Below are 24,976 nucleotides of genomic sequence, written 5' to 3'. Positions count from 1 at the left end.
ATCTTTTATTGCAAGGAATTAGCTGCCAGAACAATGAGTGGTGGATATCAATCTATACAATAATTTACTCTTACTTCTGTTGTGACTGTAGCATCTCAAATGCAAACATTACTGTATAAGAAATGGTAATTTCATTTGCCATAGTTCATTGTCTATCTCATTCCAAATTTTGTGCCATACTATTAACAAAACTAGCCTAAATTTATCTCCAGAGCCTCTGTTGGACTTGTGAAGTGAAATAGGCCAAGTGGTAAAGCATATTAATGCTTTTGCTGGTTCGCAGCATAAATGTTCCCTCCTCACTTATCAGTTGCCTGAACACCAGCATTCTGCAATCCACTTCCTGCTAGTTAGTTAAGATGCTGGCTTGCTTGCCTTTCTTCTTTAAATACAGCACTCTCATGGGGCTATTGATCAATTACTAAAAAAAAAGCCTGGATGAAGTCCCTTTTTCTTTCTTTTCTTTTTTTGTTATTGATATTTTTTTAAAAGGTCCTTTCATCTCCTCCTCTACCAGGAAAGCATTACTTGATGGAAATATAAGAATAATGAATCTAAAGCTGTTCAACACCCAGAAATGGAAGACATCCCTCTAGAATACAGCCTCCTGCATCTCAGTGGGGCAGCACACACATGCTCCAATTACTTCCTCAGTTACAACATGAGTAACTCAAGGAAATTCTGTTCAATAGCACTTCCATGGATTATATGTCATTGGGGATAAGGGCAGAGTTTGACCTACTTCTTTTTGGCCATTAAAAAAACTCAAAAACATGGGTAATAGATAGCACATCAAAATATTAACTATATATATTTTCAGTCTTTTTATTTACTGCCTCACATTGATCCTTAAGTCTCCACTACTTATGACATTATCAGGAGGGGTTAATTTCAGTAGAACTTTTGAAAATCATTTCCCAATTGTCTGGTCATCCCTCCAAACACAGGAGTACCAGTGGCAGCTGAAAACAGAGCAATGTATATTTAGCCTGCAGTGTTATATAACCTGTCTGTTAACAAATGCAAGACACAAAGTAAAGTCGTGTAACCCAATTGAAACAGTTCGTACTGGAGGCTGATTTCCCTCGGGAACTGAAACATCAAGTAAGAAACTGAACCAGTTAAATATAACCTTTTTAAAGGGCAAAAGAATTCAAAGGTAATCAAGGATTTTTTTTTCCTCAGAAGGGCATTTATAATTATATTCCACTTTTATTTATAACAACCCCTTTTAATGTTGGTACTACAAAAGAACTCCACAGAAAATCAGCTTTGCTTTATATAACAGGATTCAATCTACAAGTGGTTTTTATATGCAAAACATCTTCTACACAAGCTATAGACTGACAAAAGCACATTTCCCTGAAGAAACAAAGAATATATTTTCAAAGTGGTTCATGACATTTTAGCCATGTGCCTTTCACTAGCATTGTGGGAAACTCAAGAAGAAATCCTTAAATTCTGCTTTGAGACAGTAATGGCAAATGACTAGAAATGATCTTATAGTGAGCTCAGAATCTAGTGTCTTATGAAATATTACTGTACAAAAGCAACTGTACAAAACTGTCCTAACTGAATTTATTCCACAAAGAAAAAAAACCTTAATTTAATCCCAGAATTAAATGAGAGACCTTCTGTTTGACTAACATAAAGCACAGAGAATCCCACTGTGGAATTCCAATGAGGATACTTGCTCAAACTCCCAGCAGAGAAACTCTCCATACATGTAAGTGCCAGACAGAGGCGATAGGCTAGTAATTCTTACCCACAACAGGCAATCTGTTGATACACTAAGTAACTGGTATTAGGATATGATTTAGAAGATGATTTAGTCAAAATGCTGTAGGTTATTAATCACAGCTTTGGGGTTTCTGACAGGATGTTTTGATAAAATAAATCTATTTTAAGTGACTGTAATGAAATACTAACCCATTTTTGAAGGGCTTTTAAGATGTTTTTAAGAAGTTTCAGATCAAAGACTCAGTTAATGTAACCTCCATGCATTAAATATTTAGCACTTATTCAGTCACTTGAGCACTCAGGCATCTTGACATTGTAAAAGGGGGAGAGGGAAATTGAGTTTAAGACAGTTTTGCACAATGGGGTTTTTCAGTTATGTTAAAATCCCAGGCATGTAATTTTAATACAAAGGGGTCTATTCTTTTACAACAGTATATGCACCACCCATTAAAGGACTTCCTTATGCACCTGCATAGATGAAGGAATAAATCCTCTATAGAGAAACTTCACTAGAAACTGGGATTAACATCATGATTGAAGGTTGTTCTGTCTCTGAGCTCTCTGATGGATGAAACCCAACACAGACTTCTCTTTCCAGAAGAACTAGGCACTTGCAAGGACCACAGAATTTTGACAACAGCAGACAGACTTAAACAAGTTTTTCAGATATAGTATTAAGTGACCATATTTACCCTTCCTAGCATACTTGAATTCCAACAGTTGTTCTTTACAGTTTCATTTCTTCCAAGGGATATACTTGGAGGCCTTCAATATAGATCAGGTTGAGGGAAATAATTTTATTTATTCTTATTAAAATAAAGATCTTAAATTAATAAGCTACAAATTATTAGGAGCTGGATACCCATTCTGGAAATGCAACACTATATATAAATGCTACGAGCTCTCAAGCATCACCTTTCCGTTAAAGTGTACTGAGTGTAGCCGGAATACGCAGATGAAGTTATCTGCACACACTTAAACACATTTCTTGGCTCACCTGCATGAGATTTTAGACATCAAAACATTTAAAATTTCCTTTGAAACTACTGTCATGAACCATCATTGACTTGTTAGTATCTAGTCTCACATTCAACATAACTACTGTGTATATCAATTCTTTTTAACACAAGTATATTCACAGTCGAGTTCTTTGATATGCACCGTTGCTCTAAGGTTCTTGTAGTTCATAGTCATTCATAATCTGTAAAGAAAAGGAATAACCTTTGCTCCAACATTACCCAATATAGATGGAAAAAAAACCAAACAACAATCAGTTCTGTGTATCTTTCATTTATCACAGACATTTTGACAAAACTTAAATTAGAATTGAGGATGACTGAATTCTAATTTGAAGTTCAAAAAGATAAAACTGACCTCTGAAGTAATGGTAGCAATACATATTTCCCAAATTTGGTAAGCATAATCATTACATGTCCCTATTTGTCATGTGTCTTCTGAATGTTAAGCAAGCAGAAAGGATGTATGTCATCATGGGCTCATCCATGATACTGAAAGACAAATAGCTGCTGAAAACATCTACATGTATTTTATGGTAACTGGTTGACTTCATCTATTTTTCTCAAAGGCTTACATCCAGTTTTTCTCTGCTTTTACTTCTGGTCAGAGCTCTGGAATTTCTGTATTCTCTACCATATTAAATTATTTGTACTCAAGGTGCAGGAGAGTGTATGGTGATTTTGCAGGAAATAGGCATTTCTTTGTACATAATATTAACGTTTCTTATGCATGGTTGCCTTTGTATGCTGTGAGAAACTCCCAAATAGTAAATTAAACAGATGAATGCTTATTCAGATGAAGAGGAAACTACATCAAATCTGTTCTGTCCAAAGAAATACGGAACTTAAGACAATCCTAACCACATAATACATAGAGTATTCCAGCAGGTCCCCACCGATTTCCCCAACAGGTAAGACATATCTACAGGGTACTACTGAAGCAGTCCATGTCTGTCTGTCTTTCATTTCTATGGTACTTTTAGGAGTAGAAAAAAAATGTTATGTTGAAATCACTTAAAGAGCAAATAAATCAAGGTAATATTTGAAGAATTTAATTCCTTGAAAGTAGATGTCTAATTTCTTTCTAGAAACTTAGAAATCAATGCTATTCTCAAAAGCAGCAGGAAACTTAGAAAATGACACAGATAACTCACTAATTTGGTTAATTCTGAAACAACTAAGAAAACTTTGGATGTAACCTAGGAGAACCTTTGTTGTAATAAAGTACAGCACGGGAGAGGTCAGATATCAGACCTTGCACCACTACCTCTGTGATAGACATTATACTTGGAAGGAAAGCCACTTTGATGGAGAGAAAGCATTAAGACTGTGACCAATGCTTCAATGTGGGTGGCATGAGAAATGAAAGAAGCAATGGAGTTAGTTTTAATAATAGTGAAAAAAGTTAAAAAGGTATTTGAGACATTTTCTAGGAATCGAACACAATGCTATGAAATACCCAGTTTGACTCTGGCATCTGAATTTTTTAAAAAGTAAAAAGGAAGTAAAGGAGAAGAAAGGTTTTCCAATATTAGCCACAATAAATAGTTCAAACAGTATTGATTGGAAGACAGGAAAAGAGAAAATTATCACATAACATTTTTCCTTACAGAAATTCATGCTATTCTAGCACATTCCAGTTTATTGTTTGATAGCATGCTTAAAATAGTAATGAATATGACCTTCTGAAATCAGGATACATCCACATATAACACTTTAAGATGCAAAAGAAGATTGGCACAAAAGAGAGGAAAAAAACACAACAATGGACATCTGAAAGGAAGTAATCTTGGCTATATGATATCTATTAGTGGGAGAAATCTCTTAGGCTTTGGCATTCAGGATCATCCAAGTAAACAGCATACAATCAGCGTACCCAACCGTGGCATGGTGAAAGTGTCTCCCAGAGAGATTTAGCTCAGACTATCCCTGGAATAAAAGCTGTAAAATTTCATATTCATGTTGGCTAAAAACACAGATGCAGATGGGTATCCCCAGCATACAGAATATAGTATGAAGCTGCTGTAAGGAATTCTATCCAGAATCATTGTTGAAATACATCTGCCATCAGTGGCAAGTGTGGTCAGGGAGATATTTGATGTGTGATCAGTTCCAGAGGTTTACTAGCATAACATATTGTTATTATGCCATAGACTATGACCATCATCTTATAATCATTATGGAATATTTTTGAATCAAAGAAAGAAATCCTTCAAAGTCCAAACAACTATGTTATTTCTAGTGAATTTCAGTATAAAAACACTTCTCAGAAAAGCCCAATGTTCTGAGTTGTATCTGCACATGTGCTCTCTGTTTTCCTAAATGCACACCTCTCGATGTTTTCCAACAGCTTATATAGTGTGTGCTGCTATCAGAGTACAGGCTAGCCTACATCCAAGCACACAGAGTAGATTTCAAATTACATTCAATAGCTTCTGAAGCTAATAAAAAAAGGTATATTTTGTGAGCTAGCAGCTGTTTGTAAACCTTTTGTTCTGATTCAGCATTATTCCAAGTAAAATGAATCATTTCTAACAGTATGAAGGAAAAAAAGAGGTTATCTGCACTACCCTGGGTTATTTAGGAAAAAGGATTATGGAGCTACTAGATAACTGGCCACCAGTTTTAGGAGAGAATTTCCTTCCATTCAGAGGAAATTCTCAGAAGCAGCATGTCAGGAAACATGTGCCATTATTTGGGAATACTTGAAACTAGGGTGAAAAACAACTTCCAGAATTCAATCTGTTCCCCAGATGTTAAAAAATGAACACAGGTGCACTTTACATTAGGTAAGGAAAGATACATGAGATCAGAAGAGGATTTTGACAGGTAGTCCTCATTGACTTCTACCAAAAGCGTGCTTGGCTGATATAGGAGGTTTCGGAGATGGTTGGTAGGTAAACTGGAACCATCAGTTTATTTTGCTTGATATTCACCTGGTGGTTCATACTGAAGCTGACAGTAGATAAAAGGGGAGGTGGCTTGCAATCCATTTTCCCTTTTTATGATCAAACTTTCTAACGAGCAGAGAGGGGCTTGCTTACTATGTAACATACAAACATGAATTAATTGCAATTCTGAAGGAAATCCAGCTCTCTAAGAGTTTGCATTTACCTGCAATTTATCTAGGAAGATGAAAAATCTGAGATTTCAGGGTCTACACCTGTTCTGCTTCATTACTGTCGTAGCAACAAATGGTCTTGAAGCATTATATGCAACATCTATAGCCCTGTGTAGTACAGCTTAAGCTACTAACTTGTGTTTATTAATAGCTGGAATAAACTAGTCTCTGTACTCTTTGCAATTTAATTGATAAACTGCAAAACAAATGGTGATAGTTAATAAAATTATATTTTGCCATCCGTGTCCAGTAATGAGAAAATCTGAATTATAGGAATGAAAAAGTATGAAGTTTTCTGCCAAACAGATCAATGCATCCCACCTCTTTGTCAGCATTAAGTTAGATGTTATCTGTTGCTCTGTATTTCTCTCACTGCTCACCACAGTTAATGGGAATTTCAGCCAAGATGGACATGTAAAAATTTGGTTTGATCATGAGAGTTACAATATCTTTGTCTTTGTACGAGTCTGTGTAGCAAGAGTCTACAATGTTATTTGGTCTGAGTGCATTCAGGTTTCATTTATGGGAGAACAATTTTGTTCAGCTCTTCAGTGTTATTTGCTGTTACAAAATTTTACCTACTTCTACAAAGGAAATCTAGAGGATACATTCAACTTTATTCATAAAGCTCTGAAGGATTTCCAAATCAGCTGGAGCTGAAGGCAAGGCTGATGCTGCCACAGTATCCTGTGAGGATAACAACAGCAGAAAGGTACACCTTTGAAACATAGTCTTTTTTCCTGAGCTCACATTTTGAGCAGTTTGTTCTCTTGGGAGTGAAGATGTATACTGTCCGGATTCTTCATAAAGAGGATACCACCATTTAAAAAGACCACAACATTTTATAAGTTCTCTGGGACCCTATAATATCAATAATGCCTATAAGAAGAGATGGGCCTCACGCAGAAGATACCAAAGTATGTTATGTTGATAACTTGATTGCCTAGAGTGGGCTAAAAATTCAGACAATTTTCTGAAGCTTTAGAGAAGATGACAAACTACAGGCAATATGGAGATTATGCATTCGAACTCACTTTAGATAAAGAAGATGCAATGCTTTTGAGCACCCTTTTGGGAGTAGTAACGCTATTCTTGTTCTAACCCTTACTTTTCAGACTTTGAAATATTCATTGTTGGGATTAATGTCTATGTCCAGGTGTAAGACAAAACTTGATATCCATCTCTGTATTGCCAAAATATCTCCTATTTTTTTAACACTGTACCATCAACCTCTGTTTTAGTCTTCATTTGTTAATCTATAAAGTGCCCTTAATCAGTCATCTCTGACATTCCTATAAATCTTCCATCAGACATAACACCTTACTGCTCATTTTTCATTCTCAGGAGGCAAACAAGAAAAATAGACTTGAGCCCTTGAATCACATGAACTGTGCAAAACAGCAGACTCCATTTCTAATGATTTTCTTGAACACTGTGGACCATAGTTTAAAGAGCTCAGCAGTCATAAATAGGGTTTAGTTTCCAAAACATTAAACTTGTGTAAATATCAAAAGCTGGGCTTCAGTTTTGTATATGAGTACCTGTGAAAAGAGAAGAAGTTTGTATTTTCAGCTTCTCGAAAAGTGCCCCTCGGCTAAACCCCGCGCCCTGTCCAGGGTCCTGACTGAGGTTTGACGGCTTGGTTCTGAAGTGACTTTCCATATAAACAAACTCCATTTCGTATCTTCTAACCTCGGAAAATGAATACCAAAGTCTTTACCACAGCTGCTTCCAGATTTATGCAATAGTCTCCTTGTCTGTAAAAGGACACTACAGTCAGAAGAGCGTTATGAACTCTGTGACATTTCTGCAATGTTTTGGAGGCTGTCAGAGCAAAAGTTCTGAAAACAAAATAAATCTGGGTTTCATTTTGTGATAGATATAAGACTATCCTTCACTCCGTGCTACAGAACAGTGCAGAATTCATAAATATGGAGAAGACTAGTTAATATTTTAAGTCTAAGCAATTTAGTGGTTTGCTTAAAAGAAAATTCTAACCTTTAACAATGTGCAGCTGTTACTAACAACCTAAGAAGATAATTAAAAATATCACGATAGATATTAATGCATTTTTGTAACTCATCTTAATGAAGAAAATGTAAATGGAAAAGAGATATATGTATTATAAAATGAGGAAGTCTTTAGATTTTGGGAAAGTACCAGTCCTCTTAAAATTTAACTGATTAACACGAAAAGTTGAATACAATTAAAGTGAAATTCAAAATCAATGGGAGAATATAAGTTTTTTGCTTGTGCATCCTTATGAAAATTCCTGAAATGGATGATACCTCTTCTTTGGCTTCCTTCATGTGATACACTTATTAGAACATCAGATAAGTTAGTTCAGAAAGACAGACAGACCTTTCTGTAGAAAGGTATGTCCACAATTCTGAGTGAAAACTTTTGACTGTGGGCCTAGGGCTAACTTTTTTATTTTTCATTGAAAATGTCAAGTAACTGACACCTTTTCAATCTGTGTTCATTTTCTCAGATTGTTCTCTGCTGCCACAGTATGGTGCTCAGCTGCTGTTTGAAAACATGAAAAAGAGGATCTTTGTCAGAAAATGCAATACTTTTCATGTACCAAGGATTGGTTGCCATATAAGATCTCTTATAAAGATTACTAAAAAGGCTTTAAGCTGTGTCTTATAATACCTAAAAAGTGAAAAAAACCCTAGTTCTCAATTAAGTACCTACTGCTTTGGATTGAAAAGTTCTTGTTTTCTCATGTTATTTAAGTTATTTTGTCATCAAAACAAAGATGAATATTGCTTTCAGTGTTTGCAGATAATAGCAGTGCTTCAACAGGAGATAGCATTTTCTAGAAACACTCTCTTTCCTTTTTTCAGTGCTATTATGATCTTCTAAAATAAAGTATGTTTGAATGTAACCTGATATCTTCAAATAAGGATAGTACTAACCGTCCTTTACATGTAAGTTTGATGTCCTTCTTCATTGTGCTATTCTTTGATTAAAAAATAGTTTTCTGATACTGTAGAAAAGTAACAGACATTAAAAGCACACTGCAAGGAAGAACAGATATGAGACTACATATAGTAACTCTCAGCTACTTTGTCTATGACTCTATCAGATTGTCATGAGCCTGAATTTTCTTCAAGTACATACGTTCAAATACTTGGGGTCAGCAGTAAGGATGCATTTAGCCAGCTTGGACCCCCTGCACTACATTTCAACAATCTACATTATTTTAGAATCTACATTAAAATCTTTTCTTATTTCTTTATTTTCTCATTCCTACGTGATAGAAAGATATATCCCAGATTCCTTTCTGACATATAAGCTGGAGTCTTTTTAGAGCCATCTTTCAGCTTTCAAAGCTCAAGGACAACAGAGATAAAGTCTTACTGAACAAGTCCATTGCAAGGGTAAAGAATTCCAGGATTATCACAGATCATTTATGCAGAAGGTCTCAAGTACATGTCTTTAATCATACACTACAAAAAAAAAGAAAAAAGGCTTCTGAGCAATGTTGGGATTCCTTTTACAAACGGATATTCGGCATATTTATAGAGAACTGCAAAAAGGGTTGCAGAATATAAAGAACTAGCTTCTCTAACTAGATGTGGACAAGCAATGAAATATCAAAAAATGAGGTGACAGGCAAAGAAATGATTCCTTAAATAACTTCAGACTCTATTTCATTCGTTGAGTTATTTTGGTATTGTCTCTGGTACATCTACTATTACAAGAAGGAAGAAGAATATGAAGTGAGGGTGGAGGAAGGTGTGGAGAAACTCAAACCCTGTCTGTGACACAGATTTTTGTTTATCTTTAAATGTTTTATGTGTTACATTATGTTTAAAGTGGAAGCAAATGGCATGCAGTCACACAAGTCTTAAAAATCTTGTGGAGTGGGAATTCTGTAATACTTGAAAGTTTTTTGGAACCATATCTACCTCATGTGAACTTGAGTCTTACACTGGTGAGTAAATGAAGTTACTGGCCAAATCCATTGGCTACCAATGACTGGCAAGTAAATTATTTCCGTGTCCTACAACCAGATCTGTAATTTAGCTCTCAGTTTTGGTGGCATGGTTGTTCAGTAAAGGTGAAATGTTAGACAAGCAAGCCTCCAGGAGCTTTTTAAAACAAATAGTTAAAAAGAGCTGAAATATAGTGAAAACATCACTGTTCCTCTTCACTTTGTAAGTAGATTTGGCTGGAAACACTAAGAATCCAAGATAAACTCTAGGAGGCTTTTTCTATATATCTTTTTTTTCCCATAGACACATTGGTATAGTGATAGTACAAGATAATGGCAAAACATTAGGGCAGAAGACCTTGATCTTGCAAAGTGCTGATTGTTCTGACCTTGGAGCTCAAAGTCTTTTTTATACATATTTAACTTGATGCCATGAACTGTGCCAGCAACTTCAACTGGACTACTTAACATGCCTAAGTTTAAATCTGTGCTTAAGTGTTTTACTGGATCGGAGCCACAACATTCAGTTTACACAAATTATGTGAACAAGATTTTGCCTAAGGTATTTAGAGATTTTCATATATAATGTTTACATTATATAGCTAGTATAAAGCTAAATCAATAAATAGTTCTTTCTTTGGTTAAATTAAAAGGCATAAATCCAAATCCTTTGTACTGAGTAGACTTTATAATTGTTTGGTAAGCTTTCAATCCCAAGGTCTCAGCCCTACAGGTAATGTGGGCCAGGCTAACTATCTTCTGGGTCTACAGAGAAAGAATACAGATTAAAATACAACTTGAGCCCCACAGACACATTACACAGTCATCACTCAGGAGATCTAAACAGAAACCAAATCAAACATAGTCAAAATCCCAGCAGAGTCAAAGCAGTAAAGTGCTACGGGGCAAATGTAGCTAATAGCTCCACATAGCACAATTTCCCCTACATGCAAGTACATTCAGCATCACTATCAACATGGTAATTATTGTTTAATGCTGCGCTACAAAAGAGAGAAAACAAATTTCTGTGAATAGCAGTAAAGAATGAATGTATTCTAGGGTTTCACAGGTTTCTAAGGGCCATACATAACTTCAAAATCTCTGTACATCTTTCAGGGCAACTAAGTAAATTCAAAGACCATAAAAAGCTTTAAATTGGTGTCTATTCAGGGCCCCAGTCTCGTTTTGCTGATGGAATTATATTAATTGGTTACAATATGTTATTTCTCAAGCAAAAAAAAAGACTTCTAGTGAGGAAGGCACAAAAGACAAAGTAAAATAGATGCTCCCTGTCCCCAAAAAGTGAGGGTAACTATAAAAGGCATCTACTTGGATATGGAGGTTGAACTGACTGTGTGGACAACTCCTTTTTTTCCTACTGGGATTACAGCAGTCACACTGAGTTGTGTGGCCCCAAACCAAACAGTAATGAGTGCTGAAGTCAGGAATGAGCAAGACCTGTGACAGACCTGAAATTTGTCATTGCCATGATGCAAGGGTTCTGAAAAGCCTTCCTGCACTTAGGTGTTACCTCAGGTATGTCAGGACAACCAACTAGATCATTAATGTCTCTTCTCTAAGTTGAAGCCTGGACAAATCACATACACCAACTTCTCTGCTAATGCAGGTGTACATATTAAAGGACAGAGCAAATAGAGACCACAAAAGACCTAAGGACAGGGAAGACAGGGCATAGACCAGGATACAAAGTTCTGTGAAATGGCACTGAGATGGGAATATTGAGGGCACATGTGCAGTCCTCATATTTAAAAGACCTAACAGCTAGTTTCTATTTTCTTTTCACAGCTCAAAGAGATAAGGGCAACAAATAGGAAATACCAAAGCAGAATAAGTAACATAAGAGCAGCAAACAAATGCCACAACTTCTTTCTTGTAGTTAGCTTAGGAAAGTATCAACTAAATGGAAAGAAAAGCAAAGGTTAGATTTGAGAAAAATAAAGAGCACGACAGATGAGGGAGAAACGTGGAGTAAAGGTGAGATGAAGAGCCTATCCTGGAAAAGGGAAGAGCCGTGAAGCAAAAAGGCCAACTTACAAAGCTACAGAAAGTCCAGTGAAAACTTCAGAAAGGTCACTGACTTTTAGAGTTTCCCCTTGTGGCTATAGGATAAAAGGGTGCAGCTTGGGACCTATAAATGAAAACAGTTTGTATAGACTAACACCACAACATATAATTCATTTACTACTACCATTCCTTTCAGGAGATTTTCTTCTCATGAAGCGGATCTTAACACTTTTTCTGCAGGTGATTTCTTAACTCAATGGCTCCTTTATGCTCAAAGCTGCTTTTTTGTGAAGATCCAAGCACTTTTTTTTCCTAAGAGTTTTTAAACCGACGATGGTAAATATAAAATGTAAGCTGCAAAATTGACTTAACAATTTGAAGTCTTTTTCCCAATTTAAGATTTTTTTATTCATAGTTAGACAAACATCAACTTATGCAAATCCTTCAATAAATAATTTTAGTACATGAAACAGTGCTTCTTCTTCTGGTATTTAAGAGATAACCAGTTTAGACATTTAGTGATTTTGCACAATATTAACTGTAACTGATGATTTTAATGAGTTTGGGTTTTTTTCTAAAACTATATATTGCTGCTAACTCAAACCAAAGCATTTCTTGTTTTTACCATGAACAGTTGCATATATCTTACATAGAGATGGTAGCTTTAAACAGTAACATAGTTTCACCTATCTTTCCTTGTCTATTGTTCCCACAAGTCATTCTTCCAGAATTTCCTTTAAACTGTACCAAAGAAATTTTCCTTAAAACTGATGGAATAGAGTAGCTATTTTTCATGGTATTTATATAATTTCTCTGATAGCACATATTACATGTTATGAATTATATTTTATTTCAGAAAGAACTGCTTGATGGTGTTATTTATAGGTCCAACTCTGCTTCTGCTGATATCCAATCCAGCTAAAAAATTAGCTGTAGGACCATTTAAAAACTCACATATAGTTTTGGGCTGACATCCATTCTATGACTATGACAGGAACACAAATAATACATGAGTAAATAAATACAGAACTGGATATAGAGAATGTACCCTGAACATGCACATAGACACACTTTTGCATTTTAGTGAAAGGAAAAGTTGAGTTTACTCTTTTTTAAGCATTATTTCTGTGGGTTGTTTCAGAACAAGTAAACTGCCACAAGCTGCATTCAGGTGACATTTCACCTTGGTGTCAGTCAGATCTATTGAGAAGTAGAGTATCTGATCCCAACATGATTTCAAAGGTATGATACATTATGCTGAAGCCTGTAACTTCTATTTTCTTTGAAGACAAAGAGTATATTTTTCTTTTGTAGAACTGTTACTGCATAGCCTAACACTGAACACAGAAATAGGAAATCTGACCTTAGAAAAATTGTCTATTTTCTTTGCTTCATGCTTTAAAACTGTCATAACTGAGCAGTTAAAAATGGACCAGTAGATATGAGTAGAACCGATCAACTATTTTTATTGGAGTATCCACTCATTCAGACAGTAAATAAGGGATATTTGATCAAGGAACCATCAACATGACATCTGATGTGCAGTTTCACAGTCTTATGACCTTTTTCTGATCCCTCTAATACTATCATATATAAGGAGTAAATTAGAATTCCAATCATTCCAATCTGTTTCATGCAGTATCTCATATCTGACTTAAGAGACTGGCTCACTTACAGAGCTCTACATTAGACATATTGCCTTCTTGTTTTAAAATATGTATGTTTAATATTTAATTTAACCAAATTCCATATTGCAGTTTCTTTGTACTGTGGATATCCCTTTGAGGCTTGTGGTTTGTATGTGCACTTGCAGTTCTCCCTAGGTGTAATTTGGAAGCACCGTTGCCTAATGGGGTGAAAGGAAGTAGCTGTCTCCAGTTAATCTTGGTTCTCTTCTGAGTGAGTAATGAAAATATTGCCAAGGAAGTGCCAATTTGTGAAGTGAGCTGTGGGAGTTGAGCCAGGCTCACCAAAACTAATCTATTACTTGTGATAGTGGAATACTAGTAGGGCCACAGGTCTCATCAGTTGTCCACACACTTCAAGTATGCACAGTTGATTTAAATTACCAAGTTCAAATGACATCACACTCAAAAGTTTGCCAACTCTAAAATATTGGTTATAATGCTAGACATAACTACTACTGCAGATTGTGTGTCATAAAATAGGTAGTTTAAATGTGGAGCCTGTACTCATGTTTTCTCAGAAATTTAAACAAATATTTTAAATTATATAATATGTGCCAAGTTGAGAGACACATCAATATTAAGAAAGTAATGTCACAATTTTTTAAAAAAGATTGCAGATTTTGAATCTATGATCTGTTGGGACAAATCATAGTTAGACTGAAGTTACCCAAGGTCAACAATGGCAGAATGAAAATGGCAGTTTAAATGATACCTAGGTGACCATCATAGCTAGCTTGCAGGAGGGACTATTTTCAAGATCATTTGGCACATCTAGAATGTGGGATAGCTCTCTGAAGTAAAGAATATAAACATTAAAAGGTCAGAAATAGAACAGCTAAGTTATCCATTCACTGCAATGGGAATCTTTGCCATTTGGCTCTGAACCGCTTTGCCACTCTACATCCTAATGACAATTACATGTCCCATACTGATCTTTCACTTTCCATTTTCATAGAAAGTATTTAAGGAGTTAATGGAAGCATAGTACTTTCTTCAGAGAAAATATGAAACTAGATTAGAAATTAGATTGCCTTGAAAACATTACGTGAAGCAAAATGTGCCCTCAGAAAGCCTTCAGGAGTAATCATCTAAGCATGATTTCTTGTAACTTGCCTTTTACCGTTTGATGACAAAGAAAAAAAACCCAAAACCCAAAGATCTGTGGCAAGATTCTGTTGTCTCCAAGAGACACAATTCAAAACCTCTTAATCCAGGAGAAGTGAAATTGTTTCAAACAATTCTCCATTCTCACAACCACAGACTGCTGCAGGGAGCTGTAAAATTTGCCTGAAATGAACCAGAGGGTATTGGTGGCTACATGACAGCTTGACAGTTATGCTGCAGCCTTCCCTTAACACGCTACTCATGCCCAGCATGAGAACTTCCAAGTTTGTCCTCAGATGGCATTTTTAAGTTACCTTTCACCATGTGCTACCAGGGATATCGTCTCTTCGCCAGGAATAGAGGGAATAGAGCTTTTAAGGGCCTCTTTATGCCAATCTGATTCCTCTCATCTTACATAAGGGGCTAGAGCAGGGACAGAGCTTGCTTTCTTAGCTCTAAATCTATCCTATATGGCACGCAATCCTCTAAAGTACAGCCAGCTCCTGCTTTGATGAAGCACTGAGCAGTGAAGACTGAAGGATCCTGTTTTTCAACGTTTAAAAGCTCTATGTTAAAATATTTAACTTGCAGAGAACTTATGGAAATTGTCTATTCAAGCTCAGCAAAGACATTAAATTACCAAGCTGTTCTAGGACAGTTGTGTGTGGAGCAAAGCCAGAAATGCTCTGAGATTTTAATGTTACTTACAAAGATTAAAGCATGAGCCTGATTCAGGAGCTCTTTATACATATCAGCATGGTGAGCCACAAAATGTTGCCATATAAATTTCTGCAAAACATACTGTATGTGTACATATAGATATAAAATCAAGACTTATCCACAGCACATTTCCTGCCACTTTTTGAAAGGCATCTGTTTGTTTAGTTTGCTGAAATATGAAAAATAATATTTAGCAACTACTGGTAACACAATGTTAACAAGATTTAAGAGTATAGTCCTGTCTGTCAAAATGCAGATAAAAGACAAATCCCTCTATCTTAGTGTTTTAATCAGTCAGATCAAGGTTTTGATGAATATGCAAATGTGACTGTTTATACACTATTTTCAGAGCAAGAGGAAACAAATTCAGTTTCATTATAGAATTAATGACAGCTCTGTCCTCTAAGATTAATAATTAAAACCCTACACACATTAAGATGATAGTGTTCTTTCCTCCCACCCTTTGAAGTTTTTACTTTCCTATTTTTTTAATATCCTTTTCCCTTATAATTGTTTGTCCCCTTAATTGGAATGATTAATAATTGATGCCAGCTCAGGGACATATAAATAGTCATCTTTACACCAAGAACTGTACTTAACTGACAAAAGGGTTAAAAAAAGTTTTCTTTTTGTTAATTCAGTTTTTAGTCTTCTCTATAAGTTAAGCTTTTTTCTCTCTAAGTTTTAGGCCACCATAGGGATCTTAACGGCTTGCTGTAATGCTGGAAGCCTTTTATTTATTTCAGTGCAAGCTATACGTATGATTTCATTCCAATTTTCACAATATATGCCAGGATTCTTTTTAAAGCCCCAGCTGCTAGGATCAGCAGCCTTCTTAGGAATCACAGCTTTCTTTTCCTGACACACAACACTGCAAGTTTAGACCAAATCAAATCTCAGATAAAAGATTAAGAATGTGGGACAAGTGCACCATAAAGTCTGAGAATGCAACATTTAAAAAACAAAACACTAACATACTTCATCTGTTATTTTTCAATCTATTGATTTCTGAGTTGATATGGGAGTTGCTAAGTTGTGATTTCCAAATCCTCAGGACAGAAAACATTTCAGAGAAAGGTTATATCAAAGTGAGTAAAAGTTCAGCCTCACCATTAACCCCACTTCCTGCACCAGAAGAACCATCACATTTCATTTTCACATGGCCACTAGGATCAATACTGAGACCACTAAATCCCTTTTCATTTCAAACCTCCAAAGCAAACATTTTTAAGAGTCAATAAAATAGGTAGTTTGTGTATAGTTTGCATTGTTTTATCAAGAAAAGCTCTATTCAAGCTCCAAACACACGTTTCCTTCCGAACAGAAAAGCTCTTCCAGAAAGACAAATAGATAGAGTACTCTAAAAATCATATTTCTTAAATAAAGCTGATTCAGTTTCATCTTTTAGTGTCTTTCGAGGTGAATTGATCATGCATGGGAATTTAACATTGGCTTGCATATTGCAAAGAAGATATTTTATATGAAATTAAATTAGCATTTGTCTATATTTCACCACGCAGGTACAGTACCTCATGTGTCAATGATAGCAGTAAAACAAATATGTGCATGTGTATACTTTAGCAGGGATGATGAATTATATAAGCATTTAAGGGTAGACATTCATAATGAAGCCTGCTCGTTGGCAGGCATGCCTATTACTTACCACACTGAGTCCTAGCAGTTCTCTGCAGAAGTAGTCCATGTTCCTCCTTTGTAGGCTATCAAGATAGTGCTGAAGGCGAGTATAGGTGTAGGGGTAACAGTAGGCAAACTGATAGATGTCATCCTCTCGGTCAAAGCAAAAAGCAAACGACATGACATAGTTCTTCCTGTGGTCTGGGCAGCGATAGTAGTACACATTTTTAGAGGGGATTCTTTGCCTGAAAAACAAAAGCAACATATGCACACACTCACATAGGAAATCTAGATTGAAAAAAGGCTATTCAGATTTCCTCTAGAGCAAATGAAGTGTAACAGCTCAAGCAGCTCAGAAGGTGGCGAGCAGATCCTGGAGCACAGTCTCCATGCCAAAGGCCCGTGCTTGGCATAGCTACTGTGCCTGTGCACCAGTAACCACAGGGACTGCAGCTCTCTCCATGTGCCCCAGCTGACAGAATCACCACAGCAGGGGAGAGCATCACACAGCTGGAGAAACCCACACTGGGGAAGGGAAAAGGAAGCACAGGCAGTTATTTTCTACTTTACTATCAAACTGATAAACTCTCATACCACTACACAGGCTTCAGCTAAAGTGTGGCTTCATCCTTTGGTATAGGTCTAATTCCCAAGCACAGAGAAGCAGCATAATTAACGAAGGAATGTCAGTTGAGGCAGCATTGACAGAATTGTTCCTGAAACTCAGGACATTTTTATACATTTATTATCCTTAATCAACAGGGGATATATCAACACCTAGTTGATTAATGGAAGAAAGAATAAATTCTTGAGGTGAAGAGATTCTCCAAAAATCCAAAGAAAAAACTTCAGGTATGGAAAACAATCTGGTCCTAAATAGGAAAGCAAAGGAGAAAAGAGTATTTGGTTCTGTTCCAAATTGGATTGCTGCCCTCCTTGAGAGTTCTGGTTTATCTGACAAGATAAGAATGAATATACATGATGGCAAATAATTATAATGAAGACATTTATGTCATTGTTATCAAGCTGGTACCTGTTTAAAGAATAACAAACGCCTGCCTGCTTTCTTTTACCCAACTTCAATGATTCTGTTATTTCTCAAAAGAAATTAGTAATATTTCATAGGTGGGTCAAAAACTTGATCTATGAACTAGAGAGGTTCAGTTCTCTTCATTTTGTAGATGGATTTCCTAGCTCTATTTAGACAGGAGATTCTCTAGTCATGCCATGCATTTGTAATTTGATGTAACTAACTTACCAATCATGTTTGGCAACAAAACACTATGGTCCTGCAGACTCTAAGTGATTCAATTACACAACATTATAAACAGGTCTTATCTAATGATTGGAGCAGATCTCAGCTAAACTAAGATCACGGTGGGGGAAAGCATAATAAGATTTACAGACATAGCAGTAGTAATGTGCCTCTCTGTAATAGTTCCAAGAAGCTGGTCTACTGCAGAGCATCAGTTTTGGCCTTCCATTGCTAATAGGAAATAGAGGACAAAAGCCTCTCATTATGCAGAAGAAGGCGTTTGCCAATTAGCAGTAGTTAAGGAGTCTGATCAGCAAGACTCAGGATCTACAAAGAGAAAGGAATAGAGATGTTCATGAAAAACTACAATAAAGAATCAGTGATGCAGTTAATTAGACTTGAAATAAGAATTTATTTGCCTCTTTTATTGTCCTGGTTAGTGAACATTCAGGGCTTCAAGAGTTTCCCTCGGTATTTTTGGTTAAATGACACATTTGCTTATCACTAAGATCTTACGATGATTTTTAAGCCACAAAGATGAAGGACAGAAAAACAATTTTTGGGTATTTTTAAATATCAGTAGGAGAAAAATGCCACCAGCTGTCTGCATGCAGTACCCTAACCTAATAGGTTTTTCCAGTATCTTAACATATTTCTATCATTTGCCCTTACTCTGGAGTGCTATAGGACATCCCTCATTTGATCTCAAATCAAGCAGATGATATGGCAGTGGGTAAATGTATTCTAGCTCCCAGTCCTCAAACAGTAATGCAAGTTTAAACAGTATGTTGCTGAGTTGTTGAACTTTATTTGTTTCCAAATTAGCAAGGGAGAAATAAGAAAGGACAAGCCTCACTTTATGCTATAAAAATTTCATGTAAAATGAGACCAATAGGAGGAAATTCAGGATTTTAGAAAGCCTAATGCTAATTGAAATTCATCTGCTGATAGTTAATGTTTAAATGACACATAGTTCTCCTTGGTTCAATAACTTTCTACTTTTAAGGAAGTTGAAGACAACTTTGTCAATGTATTAAAGGCACTTTAGATATTTCATTCCCTTTCCCCTTCATTATAGAAGCTAAGCATCTGCTTTATTATCCACTTTGACACATTACTTTATGGCTGCATTTGGCTATTATGGCTAATCTTGATGTCTAGGACATCTGGTATTGACATTTCACTATCTGGTGTCTGACACAACAGCAAAACCATCCTCAGTTCCTAGGTTTAAATTCACCCTCTCAGGGCAGAAAATGCCCAAACTCTTAATTCAACCCGTATCTTCCAAAAATAATTATAATAGTACTCCTGTCACTGCTAATCTATTTTTATCTCTCCTAGCACTTTGTCACTGCTAATCTATTTGTGAGTCATATAGAGAAAAAGAGTTAGCGTTTAGATACCAACAACACATCTTTACACACAGGAGCCTAATCAGATTGAGATCTTATCAAGGAATTAAAGGGGAAAAAAAAGGGAAAGAAAAAGAAAGAAAGGAGACACAGTGCTAGATATCACCAACTGAGTTTTTGATAACGGAAAGACATTGCTCAGTTCTTGAATTAACCTTTGTGTCCTAGACACACTATTGTTTACTCTTTCCCTTTTTTGTTCTATGCCTTCTGGAAAAGGACACCCACACACTGTGGCAGCAGCTGCTCCTATTAATTTAAAGCTATTACAAAAATTAAAATTAAACCCAATTACTTTAGCTGGTTTATAGCTGGAGAACGGCTTAGTCTGATTGTTCCCTCTGGTTATGGACAAAAACAATATTCCTACCTACAGGCAGCTGCCAGTGGAATACTAATGCATCTAGGGCCTAGCAGGGACAGATTCAGAATGCAGAGTCTAACTGCATTTCTTACTAGAGAAAAATATCTTATCATTGATCTGCAGAAATGCACCAACTTCTTACCCTGTAAGTTACGATGAAGCTGATTTGTAGTTGGAGGTAGGAAAACAAAATGATGGTAGAAAGCTTAGTGCTCAGATTTGTCATTCTGCATTTCCAGGCAGCTTGTGCTAAGAAACGCACACCGCTAATTGATACGCAACTGCCTGGGTTTCATCACTTCTGAATGGTTATTTAAAGGAGAAACACACTAATTACAAGTACAGGCACAGAGAATAAGATGCAAGCAACTTATTTCCAGTCTGGTTTTAGAAATATATTTACTGAAACAAAGCTTGATATTTTACATCAATTTGAAACCAATTCAGACTGCCTAGTCTTAAAGATAAATGCAGAAGTGTTTTGGTCAAAGAAAAAAGGAAGCACAAACCCACAGATTTACTCTCTATTTTTGACTCTCATCTTCCAATGCCAGTCAGAGCCTTGAGCCAGTGGATTTGAGTGTCATCTTTCCCTGTCTGACAAGCTAGCAGACTCCATCCAGCAGGTTTGTTATTCCAAATGTGATTGTCTGTTCCTCTGTGTTTGCTACACTGTGGTTTGGAATTGGGATATTCATTCTGTTTTGGTAGTATCAAATATTTAGTTAAAAAAAAAATTAAAATACAAAAAGGAGCCTTCATTGAGCATCCTAAACCTGGTAACTTCAGATTTTACTCTTTGCCACCACAACGGGCAGTGAAAGGTATATCTGGGTGTGGAAATTTTTTGTTCTAATTATACTTCAACTTTGAACATAATTTTATCTTCAGTTCTGATAATTTTGATCTTAAAAGCCAACTTTATCAACTGTTATGATTTTTTTTTCTCTGCTACCATATTTCCTTTTTAAAATTGAGTTAATCAAGACAATGGGAAAAAAAATACTGGGAGGGGTGTGAGGGTGCTGCTAGGGGCATCTATTCCTTAAGTTTTAAACACATAACAGTGGTAATCAAATCCTTTTCTGGTACTACAATGTAAATAATTAGAAAATAACAATCTTTGGATTGTTTTTCCCCCTTATTGCATGACCAAAACAAGGAGCTCTTGCCCAGCCAAATTCCCAATGACTTTAATGAGTAGCCTAAATAGTCTTTGGAGCGCTTTTAATACAGCACTTGTGAAGTAATTATTCAGTTCCTTGCCTCTACAGGATTGGGTTAGACATATCACAGTCAGTATACTTCAAAGTAAAATGATGATCTTTGGAAGAAAAACAAAAAGCTGCAGGTGCTGTAAAAGATCAATGGCCGAAAGAAAAATTAAGTGATCTGACTTGTAGAGAAATGCTCAAGTGAATCTGATTGGAATGTAGCATTAGCTGTGGTGACACACTGTGGTGATCATTTCCAATTGCCATCAATCTGCAGATGTAGGGATATATCTTAACAATTTTACAAATTTCCAAGCTTGCCTATGTATTTCAAAGGGCTGGGGCAGAGTCAAAAACTCAGAGGAAATTAAACCTAAGTTTTAAAGACATTTGAAGCACAAATCCCGATTCCAGTTCAACTCTGGAAAACAATCTTCATGTATTTATTGATGCAGCCCAAAACACTAGAACTAGTCCTCCTGAACAGTCAAACTTTATTCTAAAAGCTGGATTTCCTTGTTTAATAACCACAAGAAATCCAACAAACTGAAGAAAACATGATATTATTGTGCATTGCAAACTCCTCTTCTGAGAGGCAGTCCTCTCAAATTGAAGGCCTTACAGACTTGTGTCTCTGTTAGTCTAAACCATTATTTTTCTTCTTGCTTATTCTTGTTGACAAGTGGAGCTGACCATCTTCAAAATTCCTAGCTTACTTGTGACAAAATAAGTTTATAGGGTTTTTTTTTCTCACACATAATTTTGTATTTGATTCACAGAGCATAGAGTGACAGTGAATATGTCAGATGGTGTTAAATAGTTTTTACAGATAACTGAATAGGTTTTGGCACAGCTAACTCAGTTTCAGACACTGAAAAATAAGTCCTGCTTTTATTCTTGCTAATACATATTTAAGTATTCTCCAAACATTCTTATCCTTTTTAGCAGTCTACAATGCACATCAAGGTTTTCAACCTCCACCAATAGCTGGTTTCTGCTTTTAAGTATAAAAATCAAAATATTGTGTAATTCAATGTTTTTTATTAAAAAAAAAAATAGGAAACCTCCATATTAATAATCCAGCTTTTAAGGGTTAATTGTAATTGAAATAAGTAACTTTTATAAAGATTGCTAGGGAGGTTCTTCTACCCCTCTACTCTGCCCTGCTGAGGCCTCATCTAGATTCCTGTGTCCAGTTCTGGGCTCCCCAGCTCAAGAAGGACAGGGAAGTGCTGGAGAGAGGCCAGAACAGGACCACCAAGAGGATCAGGGGACTGGAACATCTTTCATATGAGGAAAGGCTGCAGGAACTGAGGCTGTTCAGCCTGGGAAGGGAAGACTGAGAGATCTTATTAACATTTATAAATATCTAAAGGGTGGGTGTCAGGAGGTTGGGACATCCCTTTTTTCTGTAGTAGCTAGCAACAGGACAAGAGGTAATGGGATGAAGCTGGAACACAAAAAGTTCCACTTAAATATAAGAAAAAGCTATTTCACTGTTCAGATGAGGGAGCCCTGGCACAGGCTGCCCAGAGGGGTTGTGGGGTCTCCTTCCTTGGACATCTTTAAGACCTGCCTGGACATGTTCCTATGTGACCTAAGTGAACCTGCTTCTGTAGGAGGGATTAGACTAGATGATCTCTAAAGGTCCCTTCCAACCCCTACCATTCTATGAATTAGAATTATAGTGAAGTGTACAAAGATTGTATGTAAACTCCCTGTGTTACAACTTCAAGGGGAAAACATTGAGCTTTTATCTTTTTTTTTTCTCTAAAAATTAAATAATTCAGCAATTATGTTTGTGATAAGCATAGTAAAACTTCATCAGTACTGGGTACTTGCATCAGTGCTAGTCTAACATGGCATACTTTTTTTTATGAGACCTGCAAATCAGACAAATTAGTCCCATCAGCTGATACTAAAATAGAAAAAAACACCCTGAAAGTATATTCCTATTGTTTAATAACTTGAAAGCCAAAGCCTAGAAGTAGATTTGCATGAGCAAATTCCCCACATTTCATATGTGCTTGGATAATTTGCTATTAAAGGTTTTAAACAAAACTGTATCTTCAACATAGCACAGTGTTAAGACAAGGAAAATTCAGTGGTGAGGAGGAATAGCAATAGAAGAATCAACCCGTGGAAATCAGCATTCCTAAAAGTGACAAGAAATGCTGAGGAAAGGGCAAACCTTATGCTAAAGGCTGGTGAAGCACTAGGGAAGGGTCTCTATTAGCAGATCATGATTATGAGACGTAAAGCAACGATGAAAATTTGTTCCTGGGTTCTGCTGGTAGAAATGAATTCCATATCCTTTAATTCACCAGAATAAGCATAACATTATGAAAGGGAGGGCTGCTAAATTATGAGCTGTCAGGAAATAATTTTTTTAATGACTGGATTATGTTTTAAGCAACATCTGGACTGGAATGACTGGAACACCTTTCATACAAAGAAAGGCTGCAGGAACTGGGGCTATTTAGTCTAGAAAAGAGGAGACTGAGGGGGGAATCTCATTAATATTTACAAATATCTAAATGGTGGGTGTCAGGAGGTTGGGGCATTTTTTTTTTCTATTGTATCTAGCAACAGGACAAGGGGTGATGGGATGAAGCTGGAACACAAAAAGTTCCATTTAAACATAAGAAAAACCTATTTCACTGTTCAGGTGAGGGAGCCCTGGCACAGGCTGCCCAGAGGAGTTGTGGAGGCTCCTTCCTTGGAGGTCTTCAAGACCTGCCTGGACATGTTCCTATGCGACCTGATCTAGGTGGAACATGCTTCTGCAGGGAGGTTGGACTAGATGAACTCTAAAGGTCCCTTCCAACCCCTACCATTCTATGTTTCTATGATCATCAGATAAGAGAGGGCGACACTGCACAACCCAAGTGAAAAGAAGTATTGTTTTGGGTTCCTCAAACCTCAATATGGTTTTGAGGAAGATTTCCTTCAGTTTGTCTGTCACTTATTCATCTTTCTCCCTTAAACATAAAACATGCTCACAGAAGTCCAGATTTGTCAAAGTGCCCTCTTTTGACAAAACACTTCAATATCTCTCAGGAAAGCTGTTATCTGGTAGTGAAATCTAAAATCTTTTGCCAGCAACAAGTGGGATCTTCAGTGGACAGGCAGCCAATATACCATTTATCCCTCCTCCATCTTTTGTTTATTCTGTCCAGTTGCTAAAGCTTATACTGCAGTGACTTTCCTCTGAAGCAGCAGTTCCAATACTGCAATTATTCTGCAGAAACTCGCTTTTAAACTGCAGGGATAATGAATGGTGCTGACTTTTTCTGCTGTTGAAATATGATTTGACTACTGACCACAGGTGTTCCAGACATGTATTGCTTCAATAGTAATATCTCTGTGCTGTGCTTAGAAAGGAAAGATGAGAGAAAGGAAAAACTGGCTTTCCACAAAAATACTAGAATAAGAAAAGAGTGAAGTTAGCTACATACATGTTATGAAGATATCATGAATGCAAGATAAGGATTCAGGAGCAAGTATTTCTGTTCTGAAATGCAGCTACATTTTATACAAACATACTTTAAAACCCTAAAAAACTTAAATTGGTAAATTAGAGTCTGCAATAAGAAACACTGGTTAAGGTAAGAAAAGAGAGAAGAAATGGCATCTCAAAATGCCACATCACCACAGTTCCAAAGTTTGGAAAATGTAGAAAAGAAAAAAAAGGGGGCATTTGGAATCCATCAAGAGTAGCCACCAGCAACCTTAA

The 24,976-nt window shown here is 36.4% G+C and overlaps 1 protein-coding gene across 1 annotated transcript in view; it reads right to left on the bottom strand.

Annotated features, from left to right (window-relative positions):
• The window catches only part of AGBL4 (AGBL carboxypeptidase 4), a 907,448-nt gene that overhangs the window by 525,406 nt on the left and 357,066 nt on the right, over nucleotides 1–24,976 (bottom strand). Inside the window, exon 7 of the mRNA XM_062004362.1 lies at nucleotides 17,021–17,237. Coding sequence (XP_061860346.1) covers nucleotides 17,021–17,237 — 217 coding nt within the window. The remainder of the gene's footprint in view (nucleotides 1–17,020; nucleotides 17,238–24,976) is intronic.

This window comes from Colius striatus, chromosome 10, assembly GCF_028858725.1.
Source record: "Colius striatus isolate bColStr4 chromosome 10, bColStr4.1.hap1, whole genome shotgun sequence".
Taxonomy (NCBI): Eukaryota; Metazoa; Chordata; class Aves; order Coliiformes; family Coliidae; genus Colius; species Colius striatus.
This window is presented reverse-complemented; position numbering and strand designations above follow the sequence as displayed.